Source organism: Anabrus simplex, chromosome 1, assembly GCF_040414725.1.
Source record: "Anabrus simplex isolate iqAnaSimp1 chromosome 1, ASM4041472v1, whole genome shotgun sequence".
In the NCBI taxonomy this organism is placed as follows: domain Eukaryota; kingdom Metazoa; phylum Arthropoda; class Insecta; order Orthoptera; family Tettigoniidae; genus Anabrus; species Anabrus simplex.
This window is the reverse complement of record NC_090265.1, coordinates 1,037,739,309-1,037,765,408: the sequence shown is the minus strand read 5'-3', so window position 1 is coordinate 1,037,765,408 and position 26,100 is coordinate 1,037,739,309. Positions and strand designations below refer to the sequence as shown.

Below are 26,100 nucleotides of genomic sequence, written 5' to 3'. Positions count from 1 at the left end.
TTTCGGATTAACCGGAAAATATTTTCTAATAATAATGTTATTGCTTTTTCGTCCTGCTAACTACTTCTACGGTTTCCGGAGACGCCTAGGTGCCGGGATTTTCTCCCGCAGGAGTTCTTTTATGTGCCAGTAAATCTACTTACACGAGGCTGACGTATTTGAGCACCTTCAGATACCACCGGACTGAGCCAGGATCGAACCTGCCAAGTTGGGGTCAGAAGGCCAGCGCCTCAACCGTCTGCAGAAAATAGTTTCTACAATACAGTACAGTACATACTGTAATTTGAAATGTCTATTCTTTAGCAGTTACATTAACAAAATACAAAATTACAGTAGGGTATTTAAGAACCTGTAGACGAGGAAACGACAGTGAAAATGACATTAGCGAGTGGAAGGAAGCTGATGGTCATCAATTACAAACAAACCAAGGAATTGTAGCTATGGTGGAGAAAGAATCTGGAGTTGATGAGGAACAGAGTGACGACGAAGAAGACCACAGTGAACAACTAGTGTCACATTAAGATGCCACGGCCGCCTTAGAACTTGCCGTACGCTACGTCGAGCAACACTCCACTGCTACGCTCACTGATGTGATGTTTATAAGACGCTGGTTTAACACTGCATCTTCGAGTAGTTTCCAATCACTATGGCAAAAGAAACTAACAGACTTTGTAAAGATAAACGGTGATTGATGGTTTATGATGTGTAATTATGTTTACATTAAGTTATTCTAGTAAAATATGACTAGTAAAATGCAAGGAAATCTTCATTCTATAATATGTTCTTTCATTTCAATAAGGAGAATTAAAAAAAAAATTTAATACATCAGTTCGGAATAACCGGACTTTCGGATTAACGGGACTTTAGTGGGTTGTTTTTTTTTTTTTTTTTTTTTTTTTTTTTTTTTTTTTTTTTTTGAGCAAGCTGTCCTCAGAGTTGACACACTTGAAAACCAAATATCAACTTAAAAAAAAACATGTGAGACTATGGATCATAGATAATAAAATTACAGTTTAAATATTTGTTCATGAATGAAAAATGTACCAAAGACTTATCTATTTTGAATGATACTTTCAGGGATTGAGAAAAACTCACACCACAGGACAAAATTACAATGCTAATGTAAATATACAAACCTTATTAATGTTGTAAACAGTAAGGATTGCAACAATGTTTTACAAATGTGAAACAACTACACTGGCAAATAAGCACATCAAGTGCTTTGCAGGTGTAAATAATTGCAAAGATAATGCATAATATCCTACTGCATATTTGCAAATATATTTTAGATAAGTTAATAAATAAATAAATAAATAAATAAATAAATAAATAAATAAATAAATAAATAAATAAATAAATAAATAAATAAATAAATAAATAAATAAATAAATAAATAAAATTATTATTATTATTATTATTATTATTATTATTATTATTATTATTATTATTATTATTATTATTATTATTATTCATACACTTCTCCACAGGAAATATGGGTAGTAATGGGGCACGGGATGCACCAAGTGTCGTACATAATTAAAGTATTTACACATTATAATGCAAACGTTGATGTACAGGTATATACAAAACTGTAGATCACGGGATCTTCATTCTTGCGAGAGGAACGATCGCAGAATGTTGCATGTTGACAGGAGGACAGAATGTTGCACAATTTTGTAGATGTTCGGTGGAAGACCCAGTTCTCGCTGACTCTTGTGAAGTGTGTGTGGAATGAGGCCGTTGACTGACAGAATCACAGGAACTATTCATACCAGTTTCATCTTCCAGATCCTCTTTATCTCTTCTGCAAGTTCTTTGTACTTGGAGATTTTTTCACTGTACTTCCTGTCAATGTTGGTGTCATTGGGGATAGCGATGTCAATAATGAAAGTCGTCCCAGTTTTCTTGTTTACCAGTATGATGTCTGGCCTGTTATGGTTGACTGTTTTGTCTGTCACTACAGCAGTGTCCCAATAAAGCTTAATCGACTCGTTCTCCAGGAATGGTGTTGGATGGTACTTGTAATAAGGGATACGCTCCTAAATTAATTGGTTTTCCTGAGCAAGTGCCTGGTGTATGATTCCCGAAACATGATTGTGTCGTCTCGTGTATTCTACGGGGGCAAGTACTGGGCAGCCCGCAGTGATATGGTCGATGGTCTCGAGATGAACGGAGCATCGTCTGCATTTGTCGGAGAGTACGCTGGTGTCTTTGATGATGTACTTTTTGTAATTGTTTGTAGCTATTACTTGGTCTTGTATAGCAACTGCAAATCCCTCTGTCTCCCCAAATAAGCGCCCACTTTGTAACCACATACACGACGCATTCTTGTCTATGCTCTGTTGTTTTAGATTGCTGTAGTATTTTCCGTGGAGGGTCTTTTCTCGCCATGTCCTTTCTTTCTCCTGCAGGGATACTTGGTGATTTGTATGTGGGTCAGAGGCATTGTATGGATACAGAACAGTGTACTTGTCAGCAAGTACTACAGCTTTATGGAGAAGGCTGTTTTCTTGCTTTTTATGGAAGTATCTCCGTAGGTTCTTTATCTGATTCAGGAGCATGACTTGAAGATCCAGTACTCCTCAGCCTCCCGATTTTCGTGGGAGAGTGACCCTTTCCATGCATGAATTGGGATGATGTAATCTATTGGTGGTGAGCAAAGTTCTCGTTTTTCTTTGTATGCTGTCTATTTCTGTAGCAGACCATTTCAGAATTCCGAATGAATAAACAAGGGTTGGAATAGCGTACGTGTTTATTGCTTTAATTTTGTTCTTGGCATTTAGGTAGCTGCGCAAAATCTGATGCAACCTCGATGTATATTTATCAGTGAGTTCCTGTTTGATTTTCTTGTGCTCCAGAGTTGTATTCTGAGCAAATCCATGGTACTTGTATGTCTCTGTTTGTGTCATTCCTTCAATTAAAGATCCGGTATGGAGCTCATATGGCTGGGAGTTTGTGTACCGACCACGTTCAATTGTTAGCAGCTTACATTTCTTTACTCCCAACGTCATTCCCACATCAGATGAGTAGGAGTCTATTATATTCAGCAGGGCGTTCATTTGTGTTTCGTTGTGGGCATACACTTTCAGATCATCCATATAAAACAAATGAGATATTCTGTGTTTCCCATTGTTATATTTAATATCAAATTCAAAACTAGTAGCTTTTAGAAGATTGGATAGGGGATTCATTACAAGGCAAAACCACAGAGGACTTAATGAATCTCCTTGAAATATACCACGTTCAATTTTAATTGTTAATTTAATTGTTTATTATTATTATTATTATTATTATTATTATTATTATTATTATTATTATTATTATTATTATTATTATTATTGAGAATATTCATATATGTTCATATGACTCTGGCTGAGCCACCATCAAGTAGCGCCACCTACACAGTACGGTTTCTTTTTCCATTCTGACACGTCGCGATTGTAATCTCCATGTCTATTGTTTTCACTGCATCCATCTGTGATTTACGTATGTAATAAATAGTGTCATTCTAATATAAACCATGCTGACCTTATTACTTTCTGAAACATCATGCCTTTTCAACAGGTTATGGGCCCAGAATGTGCGTTTGGAAAGTTATTAAATGCGTAGTAATAAAATACACTGAAGAATAGACGCGTAAAAACATCGTGTCGTGTACGGTTGGCGAGGTGGAGTTAAACATTTAGCCAAATGTCTTCTGCGAAGAAATAGTGTGTGAAGATGACCACTTCAAGTATGGTGCGCATCAAGATGTTGTCAAAGGACAACTTTGACACGTGGAAAATTCACATGAAGGCTGTGTTAGTAAAAAATCGTATGTGGGCGTACATAGCTGGGATAAATACAATGTAATTATTAAATTAATGTAGTAATGGTCCACCTTTCAATACTATAATATGTAATATTCTAAATTACATTAATTAGGGACTAGTTTCGGCCAGGGCTGGCCATCTTCAGCCTTAATGTAAAACACCTAATAACTAAACAAATGTACATGTACACAATTGACATAAAACAAATGAAAACAAATATATACAAAGTGATATTAAAAACTGGGATGGAATTATGAATAAATTTGAAAATGAACTAGGTTCTAACATCTTGAGTATGTTCATAGATTTGCTTTTAAGAAAGTTGGGTGTCAAATTGTGAGTTATACACTGTTTGAGAAATTCGATATCTTCGCATAATTTGGCTATCTTGACTTTCTAACATCTTGAGTATGTTCATAGATTTGCTTTTAAGAAAGTTGGGTGTCAAATTGTGAGCGATACACTGTTTGAGAAATTCGATATCTTTGCCTAATTTGACTTAGAATTTCTCAAACAGTGTATCGCTCACAATTTGACACCCAACTTTCTTAAAAGCAAATTATGAACATACTCAAGATTTTAGAACCTAGTTCATTTTCAAATTTATTCATAATTCCATCCCAGTTTTTAATATCACTTTGTATATGTTTGTTTTCATTTGTTTTATGTCAATTGTGTGCATGTACATTTGTTTAGTTATTAGGTGTTTTACATTAAGGCTGAAGATGGCCAGCCCCAGCCGAAACTAGCCCCTAATTAATGTAATTTAGAATATTACATATTATAGTATTGAAAGGTGGACCATTACTACATTAATTTAATAATTATATTGTACTTACAATTCAATACGGATCAGAACCATAAAGTTTATAACCTATGATTACATAGCCAACCAGGCAAAACAGAAAGCCTATTTATATTTAGGTCTTAAAGTCAAGATAGCCAAATTAGGCAAAGATATTGAATTTCTCAGTGTATCGCTCACAATTTGACACCCAACTTTCTTAAAAGCAAATCTATGAACATACTCAAGATGTTAGAACGTAGTTCATTTTCAAATTTATTCATAATTCCATCCCAGTTTTTAATGTCATTTTGTATATATGAAAACAATTTGTTTTATGTCAATTGTGTGCAATGTACATTTGTTTAGTTATTAGGTGTTTTACATTAAGGCTGAAGATGGCCAGCCCCGGCTCAAACTAGTCCCTAATTAATGTAATTTAGAATATTACATATTATAGTATTGAAAGGTGGACCATTACTACATTAATTTAATAATTATATTGTACAGTCGAACCTGTCCTAGCGGACACCCTTATTCAGCGGACACCTCCCTATATGGACAATTTTCCTCAGAACCGATTTTATTTTATGTAAGACAAGTGTTAAATTGGCCTCATTTAAGCGGACACCTTGAACTACGGACAGCGGACGGTGCCATTTGTCCCGTCCACTTGACTTAAGCGGACACTTTGCACATTGCAGGACAATTTATTACGCTGGACTACATGTCATTCTTTCTTTTAAAACCATTCTTCAGTCATAAGGAAAACTCTTTTGAATGTTTGTACTATTTCGAGTGCAAGGGGAGAGAGTGTACATCGGAATGCAATTCTACCTAGTGGTGTATAGGCCTATTCCGAGAATTCTAATTGCCCAGAAATGCTGTCAGAGACTGTTGACTCACAAGTTACCTGGGGATTTTCGTCCCTTCTTGCATCATTCTATTCATAACTCGGATTGTCGCTGATAAGGTCGAGCTCATGTAGTCAACTTGAGAAGGAAAAGACAATACAGGCGCTAATTAGTGAGACAGTAATACCGTAGCAGTTCAGTTGTCTGTTAAACATGAGTAACAAGGGACGATCTTGTTTAGATCTCGAGGCAAGAAGAAATGTAATTATAGAAAGTGACAAGGGACTTTCAGTGAGAAAGCTTGCCGAAAAATTCAACTGCGGGAAAACTCAAATAAACACTATTGTGAAGAACAGAACTGAAATTTTAAAGGAGTGGGAGGAAAATAGGAATCGAGGAGTGAAAAGAAAGCGGGACTCAGTTTTTTCAGAAGTGAACGTTGCTGTATATGAGTGGTTCAAGTGTGCTCGAGTGAAGAAACTGTGTGTGAGTGGACCAATGTTACAAGAAAAAGCTCAAGAAATCACAAATAATCTGGAAGTTGAGAATTTTGTAGCTAGCAATGGTTGGTTAGATTGTTTTAGAAAACGTCATAACGTTAGTTTCAAAACAGTCTGTGGAGAAGGTGGTGATGTGTCTGCAACTGAAGTAGCAGATTGGAAAGATAGGTTACCAGACATTTTGAATAGTTACGAACTGAAAGACATTTTGAATATTGATGAAACTGGTCTGTTCTTTAGGGTGATCCCGAAGAAGTCACTGACTTTGCCGAATGAAAGTTGCAACGGTGGGAAAATGTCAAAAGAAAGGATCACCATCGTGTTTTGTTGTAACGCACTCGGTGAAAAGGAAAATCCTCTAATAATCGGTAATTCCTTGAGATCCAGGTGCTTTAAAAACATGGACTTAAATTGTCTTGGTGTCGAATGGCATGCGAATAAAAAGGCATGGATGACGTCAGCAATATTCGATAATTGGCTCCTAGCTTTGGATTCCAAGATGAAGGCCAGAAACTGTAACGTGGTTTTATTGCTAGATAATGCTACGTGCCATCCAGAAATACAGCTTTCAAATGTAAAACTCTTGTTCCTTCCACCCAATACCACTTCTCATCTTCAGCCATTGGATCAAGGAATCATTCAAGCATTCAAATTAGACTATCGTAAGAGGGTTTTATGGTCGTTAGTGGCACACATGGATGAAACAGACTCCGCTTTTGATTTGATGAAGATCAATGTTGGCGATGCAGTTTCGTGGACAAAGGCATCCTGGAATGCAGTCAGCGAAACCACAATCAGGAAATGCTTTGCAAAATGCGGCATCGTTAATTCTACAGTTGAAGAACAAGCAGAAGTAGAGGTTCAAAATGAATATGATGAACTTCAGACTTTAGCAACGACAGCTGGATTGACGTATGATATTGAAGCCGAAGAAGAGAATATTCCTTGCTGTGACGATCTCGAGGGCGACAGGCAGTCCCGACTCCAGGACGCACTTTACGGTAAGCTTTCTGTGTTATCAAGTTATACAGTAATTGTGTGTTGCACGTATCGTAAGGTCCGTGTTTGTTTGCACCTCAACTCCTCGTTCATTTTCTTCTTGTGATAGACAGCTTTTAATTCTTTTAAGCTAAATTTTCAGTTTTCATTTAATTCGCTGCACTTCACAAATATTTCTAGCTGTCCATAACAGCCTTCATTAGTCGTACAAAAGGACCATTTTGAATAAAACTTTTTATCGTTTAACAGAGCCCGAATCAGGAACGAAAAGTGACTATGACGGTGAGGCGGTAGAAGAACAAGAAGTTCTGACAATGAAGCAGGGACTAAATATGCTTAAACAGATAAAGAATTTGTGTATCACGCTGGACCGTGAGAACGGCGAGAACACTATGGAACCATTTAACAGACTTTATTCCATTTTCGAGAATATCGCAGTTAAGAAAACGTGTGCTAAATTTACGCAGACGAAGCTTCACGAAGCTGTAATGTTTGTAAATGATGTAAAATCACTTATAATAACTCTCTATGAAATACTAACACAGAAATGACTTAGAATAATAAACATAAAGATATGTATGCTTATATTTAAGGTGGATGTTCTTTGCCGTTAAAATGTTTGATTATTTTTACAAACTTATTTTAACGGACACCTCTCGTAACGACATTTTTCCTCGGAACCGACAGTGTCCGCAGAAGGGAGGTTCGACTGTACTTACAATTCAATACGGATCAGAACCATGAAGTTTATAACCTAGCTGGGATAAAGGTTAAACCTGAGTCGGTCAGCGAGAACGCGGCCGCTATTAAAGAATGGGAAGAACTTGACAGTAAAGCAATGTGTCACTCACCCTCAGAATTGAAACGGCTAAAAGATTGTGTCACTTTGTGCGAACTGTGGCTAAAACTAGAGTTGATTTACCAATCGAAGGGGCCAGCGCAAAAAGCAACATTATTAAAGCAGATCATGCTTCAAAGAATGGGTGAAGATGGGGATGTACGCGATCATTTGCGGAGATTTTTTGATGCCGTGGACAAGCTCCGTGGTATGGACGTGGCAATCAACGATGATTTGTTATCCATATTACTTCTGTATAGCTTGCCAGTCAGTTTCGAATACTTCCGGTTCGCGATAGAATCTTGCGACGAACTTCCAAAGCCCGAGGTATTACGCATAAAATTGTCGAAGAAAGTGACGTGAGGAGCAGTGACCGGAACAACATGATGCAACACTGTATGACTGTTGAACGAAAATATAAGAACAAGAATTATAGAAAGCCCACAAGCAAAGTCGATAAAGGCAAAAAAGGAGGGTCCACATCTCTTTGTTGCTATCGTTGTAAAAAAGAGAGGTCATAAGGCGAAGGAGTGCAAATGGAGTAAAAACGATCATGACAATGCTCACAAGACCGAAGGAAGTACCTCACTATATATTACATCAGAACTGAACTTGTGTAAGTTCGTGACTGACCGCGACGCAGATACAGTGTGGTGCCTCGACAGCGGCTATACATCGCACATGTGTAAAAATCTGGACTATCTTTCACAAGTAGAATCCAGTGTTTCTGACGATTTAATGTTAGTGAACAGTTCTACAATGAAAATAAGTGAAAAAGGTGTTGTGACAATGTCAATGAGCGTTGATGGTTGTGATAAATGTTTCAACCTTTGCGATACATTATACGTACCTGATCTTTATACTAATCTACTCTCAGTCAAGAAGATCGTAGACAGGGGTCACCGCGTAGTGTTTGACAAAACATCCGCTCGAGTTACAGATGCGAACGAGAGTACCTTATTCATTGCACATAGAAAAAACGGACTTTATTACGTTAATGGGTCGTACACCGAAGAACAGGGAAAAATTGCCCGAGCTGAAGATACGCGAAAAGGGTCTATTATGGACTGGCACATTCGATTGGGGCAGCTAAACATAACGGATCTACCTGAGGCAGTGAAGAATAAAAATATAGAGGGAATAAAGTCATCGACACTGAAGAGGATTTTGAATGTGAGATCTGTCTCCAAGGAAAGATGACACATACCCCTTTTCCGAAGAAGTCCAATAGGAGAATGGAACCAGGGGAATTGATTCATTCCAATATTTGCAACCCTATGAGGGTTTCCTCGAATGGAAACACGCGTTACTTCATCACATTCGTCGACGATTCGACTGGATGGTGCGAAGTGAAGTTTCTTCATCAGAAAAATGAAGTCATAAATGAGTTTCAGGACTTCAGAAAATGTCTGGAAACACAGAAAAACGCAAAGATAAAGATTTTGCAGTCTGATAATGGTATGGAGTACGTGAATTTCCAAGTCGACGCATTGTTGAAAAGCTGCGGGATCCTACGATGCCTGACGATTCCGCGTAACCCGGAACAAAATGGATTAGCGGAAAGGGAAAACTGTACAGCTCGTCAAGATGGTCAGATGTTTATTAGTGCAGTCCGGACTTCCTCCTTCTTTCTGGGCAGAGGCTGTTGCAACAGCGAATTACATTAGGAACAGATTCCCTACAAGTAAACTGGGTGGACGAACTCTTTACGAAGCCTGGACTGGAAAAGTTCCAAATGTTTGTAAATTCAAAAAAATTTGGATCTGAAACCTACTGCCTAAATCGATCGCCGAACGTAGGAAAATTCGACCCTTCGGGAAAAAAGACATATTCCTCGGATATGCGGAGCAGTTCAAAGGTTTCCGAATTTGGATACCACAGGAACGAAAAGTGGAAATCTCACGCGATGTCAAGTTTCTGAAAGGAGACAGAAAAGAGCAAAAATATGATCTTGATATTTTTCCAAGTCAGCGCCTAAATGTAGAGGACTTTGATGAAGATCATCCTAGGATAGAGCCAGAGCAGGTTAAGCCCTTCATCAATATAAACATAACTCCTAGACACACAGAACGTACAGAAAGCATCAAAGATCCAGATAGTTCAGAAGAAGAATTTCTTGGTTTTGAAAATGAACCAGAACCAGAAATACGACAATCTCGACATGCTTCAAGAAGACCAAAAATGATTCATTGAGGCACACGAGGCAGACCTCAAAAGCTTCACCAGGAACACGGTGGAGGACAAATTGATTCGGTATGTCTGGCTGAGGTTCCAATTCAGATGGCATTTTCAGGTTCAGAGAAAAATGAGTGGATGCTGGTGATGGCAGATGAATTTGTCTCTATTCTAAGAAACAAGACCTGGGATCTTGTAGACTGGCCAGAAAACAGGACGACAACTGGAAGTCGTGTAGTCCTTAGGACTAAGTACGGAGCAAATGGGGAGATCACAAGAAGGAAGGCTAGAGTCGTGTCCAGGTGTTTTTCCCAGAGGCCAGGTATAGATTATACTGAAACATTCACACCAGTAGCACGACTCAGCTCAATACAAATGGCTATTGCGCGCGCTGCACATCATGGAATGTATGTCCGACAATTTGATGTAGCAACTGCATACTTAAATGGAATTGTTGAAGAAGAAATCTTTATGGAGGTACCGAACTACACCAGGGAAATACTCGAATTCATTGTACAGGAAAGCAGTGCAACATCCGAGATCATAGCTGAAACCAAGAGGATGCTGAAGATGCTGAACAAGGATTGTGTGTGCTGTATTAGATAGGCTCTGTATGGCTTGAAGCAGGCTGGCCACTGTTGACACCAACCCCCTGTGGATGGGGGCAGTAGAATAACACCCACAGTATCCCCTGCCTGTCGTAAGAGGTGACTAAAAGAGGCCCCAGGGGCTCTGAACTTTGGAGCGTGGGTTGGCGACCACGAGGCCTTAGCTGAGTCCTGGCATTGTTTCCACTTACTTGTGCCAGGCTCCTCACTTTCATCTATCCTATCCGATCTCTCTTGGTCAACTCTTGTTTTTTTCCGACCCCGACGCTATTAGGTTTGCGAGGGCTAGGGACTCCTTCATTTTCACTCCCTTTGTGGCCCTTGTCTTCCTTTGGCCGATACCTTCTTTTTTCAAAGTGTCGGACCCCTTCCATTCTTTTTCTCTGATTAGTGTTATATAGAGGATGGTTGCCTAGTTGTACTTCCTCTTAAAACAACAATCACCACCACCTGTTGATACCAACGCTTGAACGAGCAACTACTAAAGCTTGGTGTCAAACAAACGTCTGGCGATTCGTGCGTCTACGTGAAGGGTTCTGATGCTGATACTCTCCTAATCATAGTTTATGTTGATGACATTTTAGTTTTGTCATGGAACTCGAGAGAAATTGACGAGGTCCACAAATTTCTACAAAATTAGTCTGAGGTCAAAGACCTCGGAGACATTACTGTAAGTACTGTCTCGGGATTGAGTTTTCTCGAAATGTTACGTTATGGACATCTTAGATCACTTTCGAATGTCTGATTGCAAGTCCATGGCCACACCAGTTGGAGCTGGAATTAAACTGTCAAGATCGAGTACTTGGTCCAAGGATGATGGCGAGAGGCCCCCCCTACAGAGAGCTCATAGGTGCTCTTATGTACCTATCAACTGCAACGCGTCCAGACATATCTCTTGCAGTGAGTGTCTTAAGCCAATACAATGTTTCTTTTGGCACAGAACACTGGCAAGCGGCAAAGAGGGTACTGAGGTACCTGAAGGGTTCTTCTGATGTGGGAATCACCTTTGGAAGTGATACTAGTAATTTAACTGGCTATGTAGATGCTGATTGGGCTGCATGCATCAACGATTGCAGATCATACACATAATGTCTGGCAGAGTCGTATCTTGGGAATCCAGGAAACAGCGAACAGTGGCATTGTCCTCAACGGAGGCTGAATATATGGCCTTGAGTAAGGTTTCAAAAGAGGCAGTGCACTTACTACAACTAGCAAGGGAGATAGGCATTAACAGTGTGTCGACTGTACAGCTATATAACGACAACATTGGAGCTCAGAAGCTTGCTGGAAATCCTGTTTTCCACTCTCGTACTGAGCACATTGATGTGCAACATTATTTTATACGTGAGGTTCTTCCCTCTGGGGACATCCATCTCGAATGGTTCTCAACTGAGAAGATGCCTGCAGACATATTAACCAAGGGACTACCGAAGGAAAAGCACTGGAAGTGCTTAGAATGTCTAGGTGTCAGAAGACTGAAACGTTGAAGTTGGTGCAGCCTTTGAGAGGCGGTGTTGAGAATATGTATATATATTCACATGACTCTGGCTGAGCCACCATCAAGTAGCGCCACCTACACACTACGGTTTCTTTTTTCTTTTTTCCATTCTGACACGTCACGATTGTAATCTCCATGTCTATTGTTTTCACTGCATCCATCTGTGATTTACGTATGTAATAAATAGTATCATTCTAATATTACTGTTATTACTTTCGAAAACAATATTATTATTATTATTATTATTATTATTATTATTATTATTATTATTATTATTATTATTATTATTATTATTATTATTATTATTATTATTATTATTATTTAGGGACTGGGGCATCATGGTTAAAAGTTCAATGTGTTTGCTGTGTCTGTTCCAATCAATCAATCAATCAATCAATCAATCAATCAATCCTGATCTGCATTTAGGGCAGTTGCCCAGGTGGCAGATATTTGTTATTAATTGAGTCTAACAATGAAGCAGCCATGACCACCTCTATATTAGAAACCATACTTGCATTCTGCTGGGGTTGAAATAAGAAACCACAGAAAACTACTTGTAGAGGTTAGCTGAGAGTAAAATTTGAATCCCCATCTCTTCTGAAAAGCTCAAGTGCATCCCACTCCAGCTCTAATATTCTCCATACCAGGCATATACAGTACATTCAACCTAGGCCAACTAGATAGGAATCTTAAACTAAGCTATCAAGGTAGTTCCCTTGGTCTTGCAACTCCTGCTGTTTGTGTATTGTTACACAAAGTTTATTCTTTATGTCCTCCTCTAACTGTTGATATTTAGAAAACTCACTGAAATATGCATTGTAGCACATAAAGAGCTGTGTTTGTTCTATTGTTATTCTGTACATCATGAACTTTTATTTTTAAATAACACTTAGTACCTAAGTCAGCTTTTTATATTATCACTCACTGATAATATGGGAGTAATCCTGCTTTATTGCTGCACTGCCATGCTAATAATATTATGGACTGAGCATTATTTCTAGTAATATTTCAAGAACATTTGTTTCCAAAGAGTTATCGAATAATATATTGTATAAAAAGCAAAATGCTGATTAAACCGTTCATAGAAAAATTCTGCACCTAACTTTAATCTTCAGTAAACTTCCCAAGGAGTGAAGTGCTGAAAATGTTAGAATAGAAAACCATGTAAATGCACAAGTCATAAATTCTAAAGATTTTTCAGAGAACTATGGTATTAGAGAGAAAGCCGTCTGTTGTCAAGATTACAAATTTATTTGAGTGCTTCATTTGACGGGCTGCCTAGCTGAGGTGGTAAAGGCATGCGTGGCTCACCTTAAAGAACATGGGTTCATTCCCTGTCAGGAAGTCTAAAAATTAAGAAGCAAGATTTCCACTTTTGGAATGACACATGGCACTGAGGTTCACCAAGCTTACACCAAAGATGAGCACTGGTTCATTCCTGGGCACAAAAGCAGCCATCCCACTTAGCACGAAGGTTATGGAAAATTGAGCCTTTACCTTCCATTGTTTTAAGGGTCCTCTGTCCTGTACGGAGATGGATGACTGGGCTTATTTTGGCTGCTTGATTTTCAGAACAGATTGAAAAGTATAGAAAATTTGATGACTTACTGTGGTATAAAGAATGTACTCTTATTTGGTCTTAACTTTCTCTTTCTTCCAGCAAGCACTGAATTTGGTTCGTCAAGGCCAAATGGGGATAAAACCAGCAGCTCGAGCTTTTAATATACCAGTGGCTACCCTGAACCATGCAGCACGTCGGAATAAAATTACCAGTCCTATGCAACAGGGAGGAAACCATACATCTTTTAAGTCTTGGTTGCAAAATAAAGGTGGTACATCTAGTGTGTGGGATTCCAACTGGAATTGAACTAGTGTATTATCCTCAAAATCTCAGTACCATAAATATTATAAGTTAACAGTTTGTTTTATTACTATAGCTCCCTGGTCCTACCAATAATGAGAGACAACCCTGAAAAAGGAATTTGATAAAAAGTTGCCAAATATATTGTTTTCCAAAGTGACTTGGCTGATTGTTCACCACGGTTAAAACTGTATCAACCTTCATTACCCAAAAGCATATAAAGTATTTCCAGTGATTTATCCCCATACTCATTTTGACCTTTGTGCTGAACTCAAGTGCAGCTATCTTTTATAAGAATATGGAGTCAACTACTGTAGTTATAGCCTTTATTATCAGTTGATCACATCAGTTTAACGAGTGACTTGATTCACTGTCTTGATTCATTATACAAATATTTTAAGAATAAACTTGAAACTAAACTTGTTAGTTTAGCACCTAAAAAGGAGGCCAAATTCTGTGGTATTTGAGTTGCATGGTTGTTGAATAATTAATTTTTTTTACATTTTATTTCCTACATAGGATCATTCTAGTCAATTATGTATGTATGTATGTATGTTGGGTATTCAGCCCGAAGGCTGGTTGGATCCTCAACAGGTTCACTATTAGCTGTCATAGATGGCCTAGGTGACACTGAAGAGGCGTACTAGGAATATGAGGAGTGAGGTAGTTTCCTGTCACTTTCCTTACTGAGCCAGAAGTTGCTATTGCACATCAGTCTGCCAAGCCCACTGAAATGCCTGCACCAACCGACCCTATGAGCGACATTTTCACACCATTCATAGCAGGTACTGACTGCATAAGGAATGGCATTACTAGCGTCACTCATACCTCAGCCACTTTCATATTGTCAAAGCCAAGGAAGAGACTGAGACAGGTCAATGAAAGTAACAGTTTTATTCTAGCCCATACCAGAAGACATAGTGCACTGTAAACACTACATCTTGCCAGCAAAGGCAAGAGTCAATTATACAAAGGATTTTTTAAAATTTCTTATCAGCCTAATATTTCTTCCTTCTGAGAGATGCTGCCTTCCTTTCTTCACTAATTTCTTGAATAATAATAATAACCTCCCCTGTGAACCATGTGACCTTGCTGCGGTGGGGAGGCTTGCGCGTCCCAATGAAGCAGAAAGCCAAGCCGCAGATGCAACCATATCGGATGGGTATCTGTCGAGAGACCAGACTAATGAATGGTTCATCGAAAGGGGGGTGTGCAGCCTATCTGAAGTTACAAGAGCGGCAGTCTAGATGATTGACTGATATGGCCTTGTAATAATACTCAGCATGGCTTAGCAGTGTTGATGTTGCTGCTCGGCTGACAGCTATGGGAAACTACAGCCGTAACTAACTCCCGAGGACATGCAGCCCTCTCTGTATGAATGATGTATTAATGATGGCTTCCTCCCGAGTAAAATATTCCGGAGGTAAAATAGTCCCCCATTCGGATCTCCAGATGGGGACTACATGAGAGGGGACAATCATCAGAAAGATGGATACTAACATTTTGCAAGTCAGAGCGTGGAATGTTAGAAGTTTAAATCGTTGTGGCAGGTTAGAGAATCTGAAAAGAGAGATGGATAGACTAAACTTAGTTGTAGTTGGTATACGTGAAGTACGTTGGCAGGAAGAGCAGGATTTCTGGTCAGGTGACAATTATCAACACAAAATTGAACAGGGAAAATGCAGGAGTTGGTTTAATAATGAATAAGAAAATAGGTCAGCAGGTAAGCTACTACAACCAACATAGTGAAAGGATTATTGTTATCAAGATAGACACCAAACCAATGCCCACTACAATAGTGCAGGTCTATAAGCCTACTAATTCAGCAGATGATGAGGAAACTGAAAGAATATGTCAAGAGATAGATCATCTCATACAATATGTAAAAGGTGGCGAGAATCTAATTGTGATGGGGGACTGGAATGCAGTTGTAGGCCAAGGAAGAGAAGGTAATGCAGTAGTAGAATTGAGATTGGGACAAAGGAACGAAAGAGGAAGTCGGCTGGTTGAATTTTGCACCAATCACTATTTAGTCCTTGCTAATACTTGGTTCAAACACCATAAACAACGGCTGTACACATGGACGAGACCTGGGGACACAAGAAGGTATCAGATAGACTTCATTATGATTAGGCAGAGATTCAGAAACCAGGTGTTGGATTGCAAAACTTTCCCAGGAGCAGGCGTGGACTCTGATCACAACTTGTTGGTCATGAACTCATGAAATACCATCTGAAATTGAAGAAGGGAAGGATTCCAGTGAGATGGGATCTAGACAAGTTGAAAGAAAAGAGTGTGAAGGATTGTTTCAAGAAACATGTTGCACAAGGACTGCAAGGAAAGACTGAAGGTAACACAGTAGAAGAAGAATGAAGAATGAGGTCAGTAGGACTGCTGAAGAGATGTTGGGAAGAAAGGAAAGATCAACTAAGAATCAATGGATAACTCAAGAGATACTAGACTAGATTGATAAATTACGAAAATACAAGAATGAAAAGAAGAAAAAAAAAGAGGGCAGAAAATAATACAGGTGATTAAAGAATGAAGTGGATAGGGAGTGCAGGGCAGCTAAGGAAGAATAGCCGAAGGAGAAGTGCAAGGATGTTGAAAGTTGGATGGTCCTTGGGAAGGTAGATGCTGCATACAGGAAAATGGAAATCTTTGGAGAAAGGAAAACTAGGTGTATGAATATTAGGAAATATCAGATGGAAAACCCCTTCTAGTGAAAGAAGACAAGGCAGAAAGATGGCAGGAACATATCCAAGAGTTGTATGAAGGTCAGGACGTAGATGATATTGTTCTGGAACAAGAAGAGGCTGTTGATGCTGATGAAATGGGTGACCCAGTTTTGAGGTCAGAATTCGACAGAGCTTTGAGAGACCTAAGTAGGAGCAAAGCACCTGGAATTGATGACATTCACTCTGAATTACTGACTGCTTTAGGAGAAACCAGCATGGCAAGGTTATTCCATTTAGTGTGCAAAATGTATGCCATCCGATTTTTGGCAGAATGTTGTTATACGTTTTCCCAAGAAAGCCGGTGATGACAAGTGTGAAAACTACCACATCATTAGTTTAGTATATCACGCATGCAAATTTCTAACACGTACTATTTACAGAAGAATGGAAAGACAAGTTGAAACTGAGTTGGGAGAAGATCAATTTGGCTTCAGAAGAAATGTACGAACGTGTGAAGCAATCCTGACTCTACGCCTGATCTTAGAGGATCGAATTAAGAAGGGCAAGCCCACATACATGGTGTTCGTAGATCTAGAAAAGGCATTCGATAACATTGATTGGACCAAGCCATGTGAGATCAGGATCAGATACCGAGAAAGAAAAATTATCTACAATGTATATAAAAATCAAGAGCTTCCACAGTTCAGGCGGCAGCACGCTGGCCTCTCACCTCTGGGTTCTGTGGTTCGAATTCCGATCACTCCATGTGAGATTTGCGCTGGACAAAGCAGAGGCGGGACAAGTTTTTCTCCAGGTACTCCATTTTTTTTCCTGCCATAATTCATACCAGCAACACTCTCCAATATCATTTCATTTCGTATGTCATTCGTTAATCATTGCCCCAGAGGAGTGCGACAGGCTTTGGCAGGTGGCACTATTCCTATCCTCGCCGCTAGATGGGGGCTTCGTTCATTCCTCTCCTAACCCGGTTGAATGACTGGAAACAGACTGTGGATTTTCATTTATATAAAAATCAGTCTGCAGTGATAAGAATCGAGGGCTATGAAAAAGAAGCAGCAATCCAGAAAGGGGTGAGGCAAGGCTGCAGTTTGTCTCCCCTCCTTTTCAATGTTTATATAGAACAGACAGTAAAGGAAATCAAAGAGGAATTTGAAAAAGAATCACAATCCAAGGGTAGGAAAACAAAACCCTAAGATTTGCCGATGAGATCATTATTTTATCAGAGGCTGCAGAAGATCTGGAGAATTTGCTGAGTGGTATGGGTGGAGTCGGGTGAGGAGTACAAGATGAAAATAAATAAGTCCAAACCAAAAGTAATGGAGTGCATTCGTACAAAGTCAGGTGATGCAGAAAATATTAGATTAGGAAACAAAGTCTTAAAGGAAGTAGATGAATTTTGTTACTTGGGTACCGGTAGTAAAATAACTAACGATGGCAGAAGTAAGAAGGATATAAAATGCAGGGTAGCACAAGCAAGGAAGGCCTTTCTTAAGAAAAGAAATTTTGCTCACTTCGAACATTGATATAGGAATTAGAAAAAGACTTTTATTTGGAGCATGGCAATGTATAGAAGTGAAACATGGATGATAACTTACTCAGAAAGAAAGAGAATAGATGCTTTTGAAATGTGGTGTTACAGAAGAATGCTGAAGGTGAGATGGGTAGATTGAATCACGAATGAAGAGATACTGAATCGATATGGTGAGAGATCGTTGTAGCTAAATTTGACGAGAAGAAGTGATAGAATGATAGGACACATCTTCAGACACCCAGGACTTGTGCAGTTGGTTTTTGCGGGAAGTGTAGGGGGTACGAACAGTAGGGGTAGACCAAGGTATGAATATGACAACCAGATTAGAGCAGATGTAGGATGCAGCAGTTATGTAGAAATGAAAAGATTAGCACAGGATAGGTTAGCATGGAGAGCTGCATCAAACCAGTCTATCGACTGATGACTCAAATAATAATAATAATAATAATAATAATAATAATAATAATAATAATAATAATACTTCTTTCATATCTCTTCAATTGCATTACCTTTATAAGATGCCAGGATGTCAGAATTTTGTCTCAAAGGACTTCTTTAACTAGAGAGCTCTCCCCTCATCAACTGAAGTTCTTCCAGATTTCTTTCCTCCAGCCCTCAAAAAGCGTTTCCTGCTTTGCAGCTTTATCAGGGAGGCAGATATTAATGTTCACTGAGGGAGCCATTCTTGAGAATTCTTTCTCTTTCATGATATTTTTACAGATGAATTAGTTGAATTGTTAGTGTGTGAAACAAATATTTTGTTCCTGATGTGAAACTGGAAACCATTTACCGAAGACAAAATGTATGTTATCATTGCTCTTTTTGTACTCATGGGTATAGTTCAGAAAGCTCATACAGCATTGTTACTTTACAAGAAATAGTATAGTATGGAGAGGATGATAGGATAAAAGAAAGTTTGATGCAAGGACAAATCAGAAAGTAACGCAATTTTTTTTCCAAAAAAGTTTTAATATTTATCAAAACCAAACAATTCACGTATGAACTTACATCTTTGACCTATTTTTCTACACAGTCACCAAGTTTCTCATCACATTTCTCCCATCGTGGTACCAGTTTCAATATGCCTGTTCATAGAAGTCCGTTTGGTTGGATTATAGCCATCTGCGGACTGCTGATTGTTGGTTGGTGAGAAATTTCTTCATGGGACCAAACAGGTGAAGGTCCAATGGTGCCAGGTCCGGACTGTATGGTGGATGCTGGAGCACCTCCCACCCAAATTTAGTGAGTTCCTCTTGAATAGAAGCAGCAACATGGAGACGGGCATTGTCATGAAGAAGTTTGACACCGTCAGCACTAATGTTGCAGCGTTTGTCACGAAGGGCACGACGCAACTTAACAAAAGTTTTAATGTAGGCTGCAGCATTCACAGTGGTCTCGTGTTCAGCAAAGTTCAGCAATAACAAACCAAACATGTCCCAGAACACAAGCACTTTCCTACAAGTAGAAGATTGAGTCACTTCAAATTTTTTCGTGCTGGGGAACCAGCATGTTTCCACTCAATAAAGGCCTGCTTGGTTTCGGGCGTGTAGTGGTACGTCCCCGACTCATCACTAGAGACAATTCTTTTCAGAAAGTCATGCCCTTCTATGGTGTAATGCATTAAGTGATCCATGCTTGTCGTCATTCGCTGGCTCTTGTGGTTGTCTGTCCATTTCTTAGGCACCCAGCAAGCACTAACTTTACGGAACTTCAACATGACATGAACAACATTGTACACCACACCATAGTAAAATTGAACGTCTGTGATAAGGTTCACAGGTGCACATGCTGGTCATTAAAAATTGCTGCCTCAATGGCATGGAGATTCTGCGGAGTTGAAGCTGTTACCAGCTGCCCGGAGCGTGGCGAATCTCTAAGGTTCACACGGCCCTCTTGGAATAATATACACCACCTTGAACCATTGCTACAGTCCAACGAGTGGTCCCCCATACATGCCATGCATGTCCCTGTGAATTTCACTCGGTGTATGCCCTTTGGCCTATGAGTATCGAACTATACTTTTCTGCTCTTCACACACGGATGACAGTAACATGCGCACCATGTTTGTTTTGTAGTTCAGGCTTCTCTCGCTAGAGCTCCACATGAAAACAAATTACCCTCTGTAGTGCAAACTTCGAACTATATCATTGTGAAATTTCAACATTCCAGGTGCAATATCAGGGGAGAAAAAACATTATTGTGTGTTACTTTCCGATCTGCCCTTGTAATTCTGTGTTTAACTGTTCAAATTAGAGAGACATAACTCTTCTTTCTCATGGTTGTAAGATCTTCCTACTGCAAGGAAATATAAGAAAGATAGTTGTTGAACCAAATCTAGAAGAGGAGCAACATGGATTTCTACATGGTCAATCCACAAGTAAGCAAACTTGTGTCCTTATGCCGAGGTGGTGCGGCTCTTTTCACAGGCACACACCCCAGTGGAGGTGAGCTGCATGTACCATTTTAACCACATACCAAATCTCCTGCCATTCTTAAATTTCTGGCAGTGCTGGGAATCGAATGCGAGCCTCCAAGGATGGCAGCTAATAGTGCTAACTGTTACACTACTGAGGCAGACATCTTTGTTATCTGGATGCTGTTTTAAAAAACTTGAAGAGGAATAAACATATAATAGCAGTCTTTCTTTGCATAGAGAAGGTGTATGATCACATCCCTCGTCAGTACATTTGGGATGTTTTACTTGAGAAGGCATTGCCAGAAGACATTACGGCCTGAGCAAAACAACTACACCAAAACACTAAGAGGTGTGTCTTCAGTACAAGTAACTAGGTTTGGATCATGTAAGGCAAGAAGTGGAGTGGAAAGTTGCTTGTTCCCCATTGCTCTTCATCAGCAGTATGAATAAAATCTGAAGATAGTCAAGTAGAAAGACAAAAATAACAAGGCACTGGTATTTGACAAGTTTTGGTTTATAATCAGACCAACCAAAACAGGATGAGTGCTATTGAGCAGAGGAAGCAAAGCAGTCAAGCTAACAACAGAGTTACGTATAAAATTAGCAGCAGGGTTAAAGCAGCTGTAGCCGTCTGTACTTCTGTTTCCCTGAAGACCAGAAGGGACTAAGTCAGGAATGAATTAGTCCTCATTCAGTTATGGCTTCAACAGAGTGTGCATGATATACTAGAAGAATCACAACTGAAATGGTTTGGCCACATTTGAGAATGGAATCTGCTTCCTTCTTTGAAAGATAGCTTACTGGAAAAAAACATGAAGCAGCCTAGAGATGGCTGGATGAAGTGGAGAGAAAAATAATATGGTCAGGAGGAGCCAAAAAATAGGAGAAGATACTGGAAAAGAAGTGGTGCCAAGATTGAAGTTTATGGAGGAGGCTTGTTCATTTCCATACTTGACCTGCTGGTGTGGAAAATTGATGATGATGATGATGGTGGTGGTGGTGGTGGTGGTGGTGGTTGTGAGAAGTTTAGTGTCAACAGCTATTTTTTGCTGCGTGGTATCGATGGTTTTGTTTCAATCAATCAATAATTTCATACTTTTTAATGACAATAAAATATTTGACGCCCATCAAGAACTGGTAAAGCTTCTCAAAATTTATTTGATTTTGACAGTATCTAAATAAAAATCTTCAGCTTGTGTATTTATCTAATCAGAACCTTGGAATTGATTACTCACATTATGGACAGGTACTGTAGATTGGTAATCAAACTTTGAATTCAAATCTTACGAATTATTGTATGTGAGTTATCCTGATGCTAAACAAGTTCAATATGATTTTTATTTCATATAAAATAATGGCAATAACAGATACTTGATTTTATACGGTATGCAGCAAAGCAGATGACACTGACATTACTACTCATCTGCTGTCCACTTTTCCCTAGCAATGAGCTATTTATTGTATATAATAGTCTGACATATTGTGAAATCAGTATTGTGTTGATTTCTGCAATTATGGTTCTCACATCAGAGAACATTGTTTCCAATCATACGGTATAGGGCATCAGAATGGGGCGAGTTTGCTTCATGTTAGAGAACAGTACGAGAAGTGATTTAATAAGGAGGCTATGAATCTCCTGCTAAATTCATATTGACGGTTAAACTTCTTACAAAATTGTACAAAATTATTTTAATCCTCCTAGTCAATACTATATATTTTACTTCCAATTAAGACAAAACTTCACACATAAATAGACATGTTTCGACCCGGCATTGGGTCATTCTCAGTAAGACATGTTTACATAGAGGTCATTTTCAGGATCTACAGAGGACTTCATGATAGCTTCTGAAAGGCTATACAGTGGCTGGACAACTTAGATGTGATATTATGACTCCCCAGTGCTTTGTCGACTGTTAGTTTATGATGTGTCTATTTATGTAGATATCTGTAAACATAGATATTAGTAAATGTCCATCTGTATATATGTGGTGCCATCAGATAAATAAATAAATAATAAATCATACAGGACCAGTCTTATATCAACATAAATGGGACAAGGTGCCCACAAACAAGAACGCCCTCTAGGGACATGTCTTACTGAGGATGACCCAATGCCGGGTCGAAACATGTCTATTATTTGCGAAGTTTCATCTTAACTGGACGTAAAATATATAGTGTTGACTAGGAGGATTAAAATAATTTTGTACAATTTTGTAAGAAGTTAATAAGGAGGCACCAAACAACAGATTCATGTTAGCTGTCATTGACAAGTTCCATCATATGGGATAATGGCTGTGTCAATTTTTCTTTAACATATTCCAAAAAAAAAAAAAAAGCTTCCTCCAGATTTTAAACAGATTAAGATCCTAGCTATTCTAAAACCAAGCAAACCTGATGATCATCCAGAAAGCTACAGAGCCATTGCATTATTGAGTATTTGCTATAAACTTTTGGAATGTCTCATCTATAATAGAATAAGTTCTGGAGTTTCCAGCAGCCTTCCAGTTGAACAAGCAGATTTCAGAACTCATGGGAATTGTGAAGACAAAGTTAATGTAACTTAAAAAAGCTTTTTAATCCATTGATAACACTATAATATACCTGTAAAAAAATGCACACTATTAAACAAATAATGACATATTTCGTTCTACAAGAACATCCTCAGATTCTATCAAATTACTTTAAATCACGCACATATATGCACACTATTGTTTATGTTGCATAAACTAGTCAATGATCGTGAATTGGTGATGTGAACAATATGAACAAATAATGAATGTAATATGTCCTCTACTGTCACATTAGTAACTTATGGAAATTTTTCTGTACTTATCTTACCTGCTATCGTCAGTTACCTTCAGCAACTGTGTTTGGACTAATGCTAATTTCTTAGCTTCAATCTTGGTCTTGGTAGCTAAATAGGTGAGTGAGGAGAAATTTTGTAGACAATAACTCTGTTTCCTGGAGAGGGGAGGGAAATTAGGTGGCATGAGGTGAAGAAGCAACACTTCCACACCCTTCTCCGATGAACAGAGGCAATGCCCACAAAATTCACTTCACTCCCACCCTCAACCCCCATCCCACTTCCCTTCACCTCTGAACTGAACAAAGTTTTTGCCTACAGAACATATCACACTTGTTGCATTAGCGCTTAATGAATCCCACAGCAGGCTACTCTTGACTTAAATGTCTGGAATGTGGGTTAGGATATTCTTATCTGTAGTAAATTCTATGAATTTATGGAGCATCTTCGCTAATTGAGACATTTTAGTAGGTTATGACTAAAAATAATGTCTAACTAGATGCTCTTTAATTCAACTCCTTACTTTTATTTCATCAAAATCATTAAATTAGTTTTACTCTCTAATACACAAAATACATTACAAGATGAAGAAGTATTCCCTCTTCTGGTCTCCAATGTATAGAGTCAATGCGCACAACATTCACCTCACCTCACCTACTTTCCCTACCGTCTCTATGATGATGAAGATGATGATGATGATGACGATTATGATGAATGATGATGATGATGGTGGTGAGAAGTTTAGCGTCAACAGCTATTTTTTGCTCCATGGTATTGATGGTTTTGTTTCAATCAATCAGTAATTTCATACTTTTTAATAACAATAAAATATTTGATGCCCATCAAACACTGGTAAAGCCTGTCAAAATTTCTCTTCCCCCCCCCCCCCCCCCACTTGGCTACCAAGATCAAGTCTGGAACCAAAAAAGTGGCAGCAGTCCAAACACAGGTAAGATAAATACAGAAAAATGTCCGTACCAGGCGAGTTGGCCATGCGGTTAGGGGCGCCCAGCTGTGAGCTTGCATTCGGAAGATAGTGAGTGCGAATCCCACTGTCGTCAGCCCTGAAAATGGTTTACCGTGGTTTCCCATTTTCACACCAGACAAATGCTGGGGCTGCACTACAGCCTCTTCCTCTCCACTCCTAGACCTTTCCTATCCCATCGTCGCCATAAGACCTATCTGTGTTGGTGCAACGTAAAACAAGTTGTAAAAAGAAAAATTCTGTAAGTTACTAAAGTGACAGTAGAGGACTACTACATTCATTATTTGTTCATAACATCACCATTTCACAAACAGTGACTAGTTTACGTAATGTAAACAATATCATTCAAGGTTATAAATTTCATTTTTGGTTCCGTATTGAATTAAGATTACATATGATTTGAGTAGGTGGAATAAACTTTGTAAATTATATGTCAACAATATTGTACATACATGTGCATGATTTAAAGTGATCTGATAGAAAGTGAGGTTGTTCTTATAGAATGAAACATGAAATTATTTGTTTAATGGTGTGTTGTTGGTGTTTTTTTTTTTTAACAGGTATGTTACAGATATATATTTTTTAATTAGTTGATGCTGAAAAGTATGGCTTCCTTCTTAACTAAAGAAGACCAAGTTCCTATTCTAATTACTCAAATTGAAACAGGCTTTGAGAAACAATTGAAGAGTGGAGCTGTGTTTATAGATCTGACTGCTGCATATGACATAGTCTGGAGGTAAGGTCTTGTGAGTAAATTCTTCAAGCTGACAGTGTGTAAGTTCTGACCCAGTTGATGCACAACATGTTAACAAACAGATTAATCCTGGTTGCAATGCATAATTGGCACAGCTAAGTTAAAATTCTAAACAATGGTTTCCCTGAATGATGAATGCTATCTCTGCTGTTGTTTAACCTCTATACTGCAGAAATGCCTAACAGCATTTCCTGTAGCTGCAGTTGCTTAAGTGCGGCCAGTATCCAGTAATCGAGAGATAGTGGGTTCGAGTCCCACTGTCGGCAGCCCTGAATATGGTTTTCCGTGGTTTCCCATTTTCACACCAGGCAAATGCCGGGGCTGTACCTTAATTAAGGCCACGGCCGCTTCCTTCCAATTCCTAGGCCTTTCCTATCCCATCGTCGCCATGAAACATATCTGTGTCGGTGCGACGTAAAGCAAATAGAAAAAAAAAAGCCTTTCCTGAAAATGAACTTATACTGGCAATCTTGCAACTCTAATGGAATATTTCAGGCAGTGGTGCTTAAAACCAAGAACCAGTAAAACAGAAACTTGCTTTTTTTTTTTTTTTTTTCCACCTAGACAATAGATAAGCATATACTAAACTTGATGTTTCACGCAATGGAATTTCTTCACCCCACACCACCAATCCAAGGTACCTTGGAATAACTCTTGATAGGACATTGTTTTTCAACAAGCATCTTTCTAATAGTACTGCTAAATTAAGGACAAGAAACAACATACTACTTGTTGGTTCCACATGGGGAGCTTCTGTATCCACCCTACATTTGCTTTGGGCTTGGTATAGTATTGCTCTGCAGTCTGGCTAGACAGCCCTCATGTTAAGTAAATTGATATAGTCTTTAACAAGACTATGCACATCATCAGAGGTACTGTTAAATCCACCCCTCTCCACTGGCTGCCTGTGCTGTATCACACAGTACCCCCAGTCTAGTGTGGTTGTATTGTAAAATATCATTGAAACATGCTCTTCCCATTCA

At 38.8% G+C, this 26,100-nt stretch overlaps 1 protein-coding gene across 5 annotated transcripts in view; it reads left to right on the top strand.

Annotated features, from left to right (window-relative positions):
* Positions 1-14,162, top strand: part of LOC136875853 (protein bric-a-brac 2) — a 229,647-nt gene extending 215,485 nt beyond the window's left edge. For 3 of the 5 annotated variants that reach the window (XM_067149491.2, XM_067149483.2, XM_068228280.1), the window contains one exon: positions 13,729-14,157. In XM_067149491.2, coding sequence (XP_067005592.1) covers positions 13,729-13,935 — 207 coding nt within the window. In that variant the 3' untranslated portion in view covers positions 13,936-14,157. Of the gene's footprint in view, positions 1-13,728 lie in introns of all 5 variants that reach the window. The other 2 variants (XM_068228272.1, XM_068228266.1) reach the window with 2 other exon arrangements.
* The last annotated feature ends 11,938 nt before the right edge of the window (positions 14,163-26,100 follow it).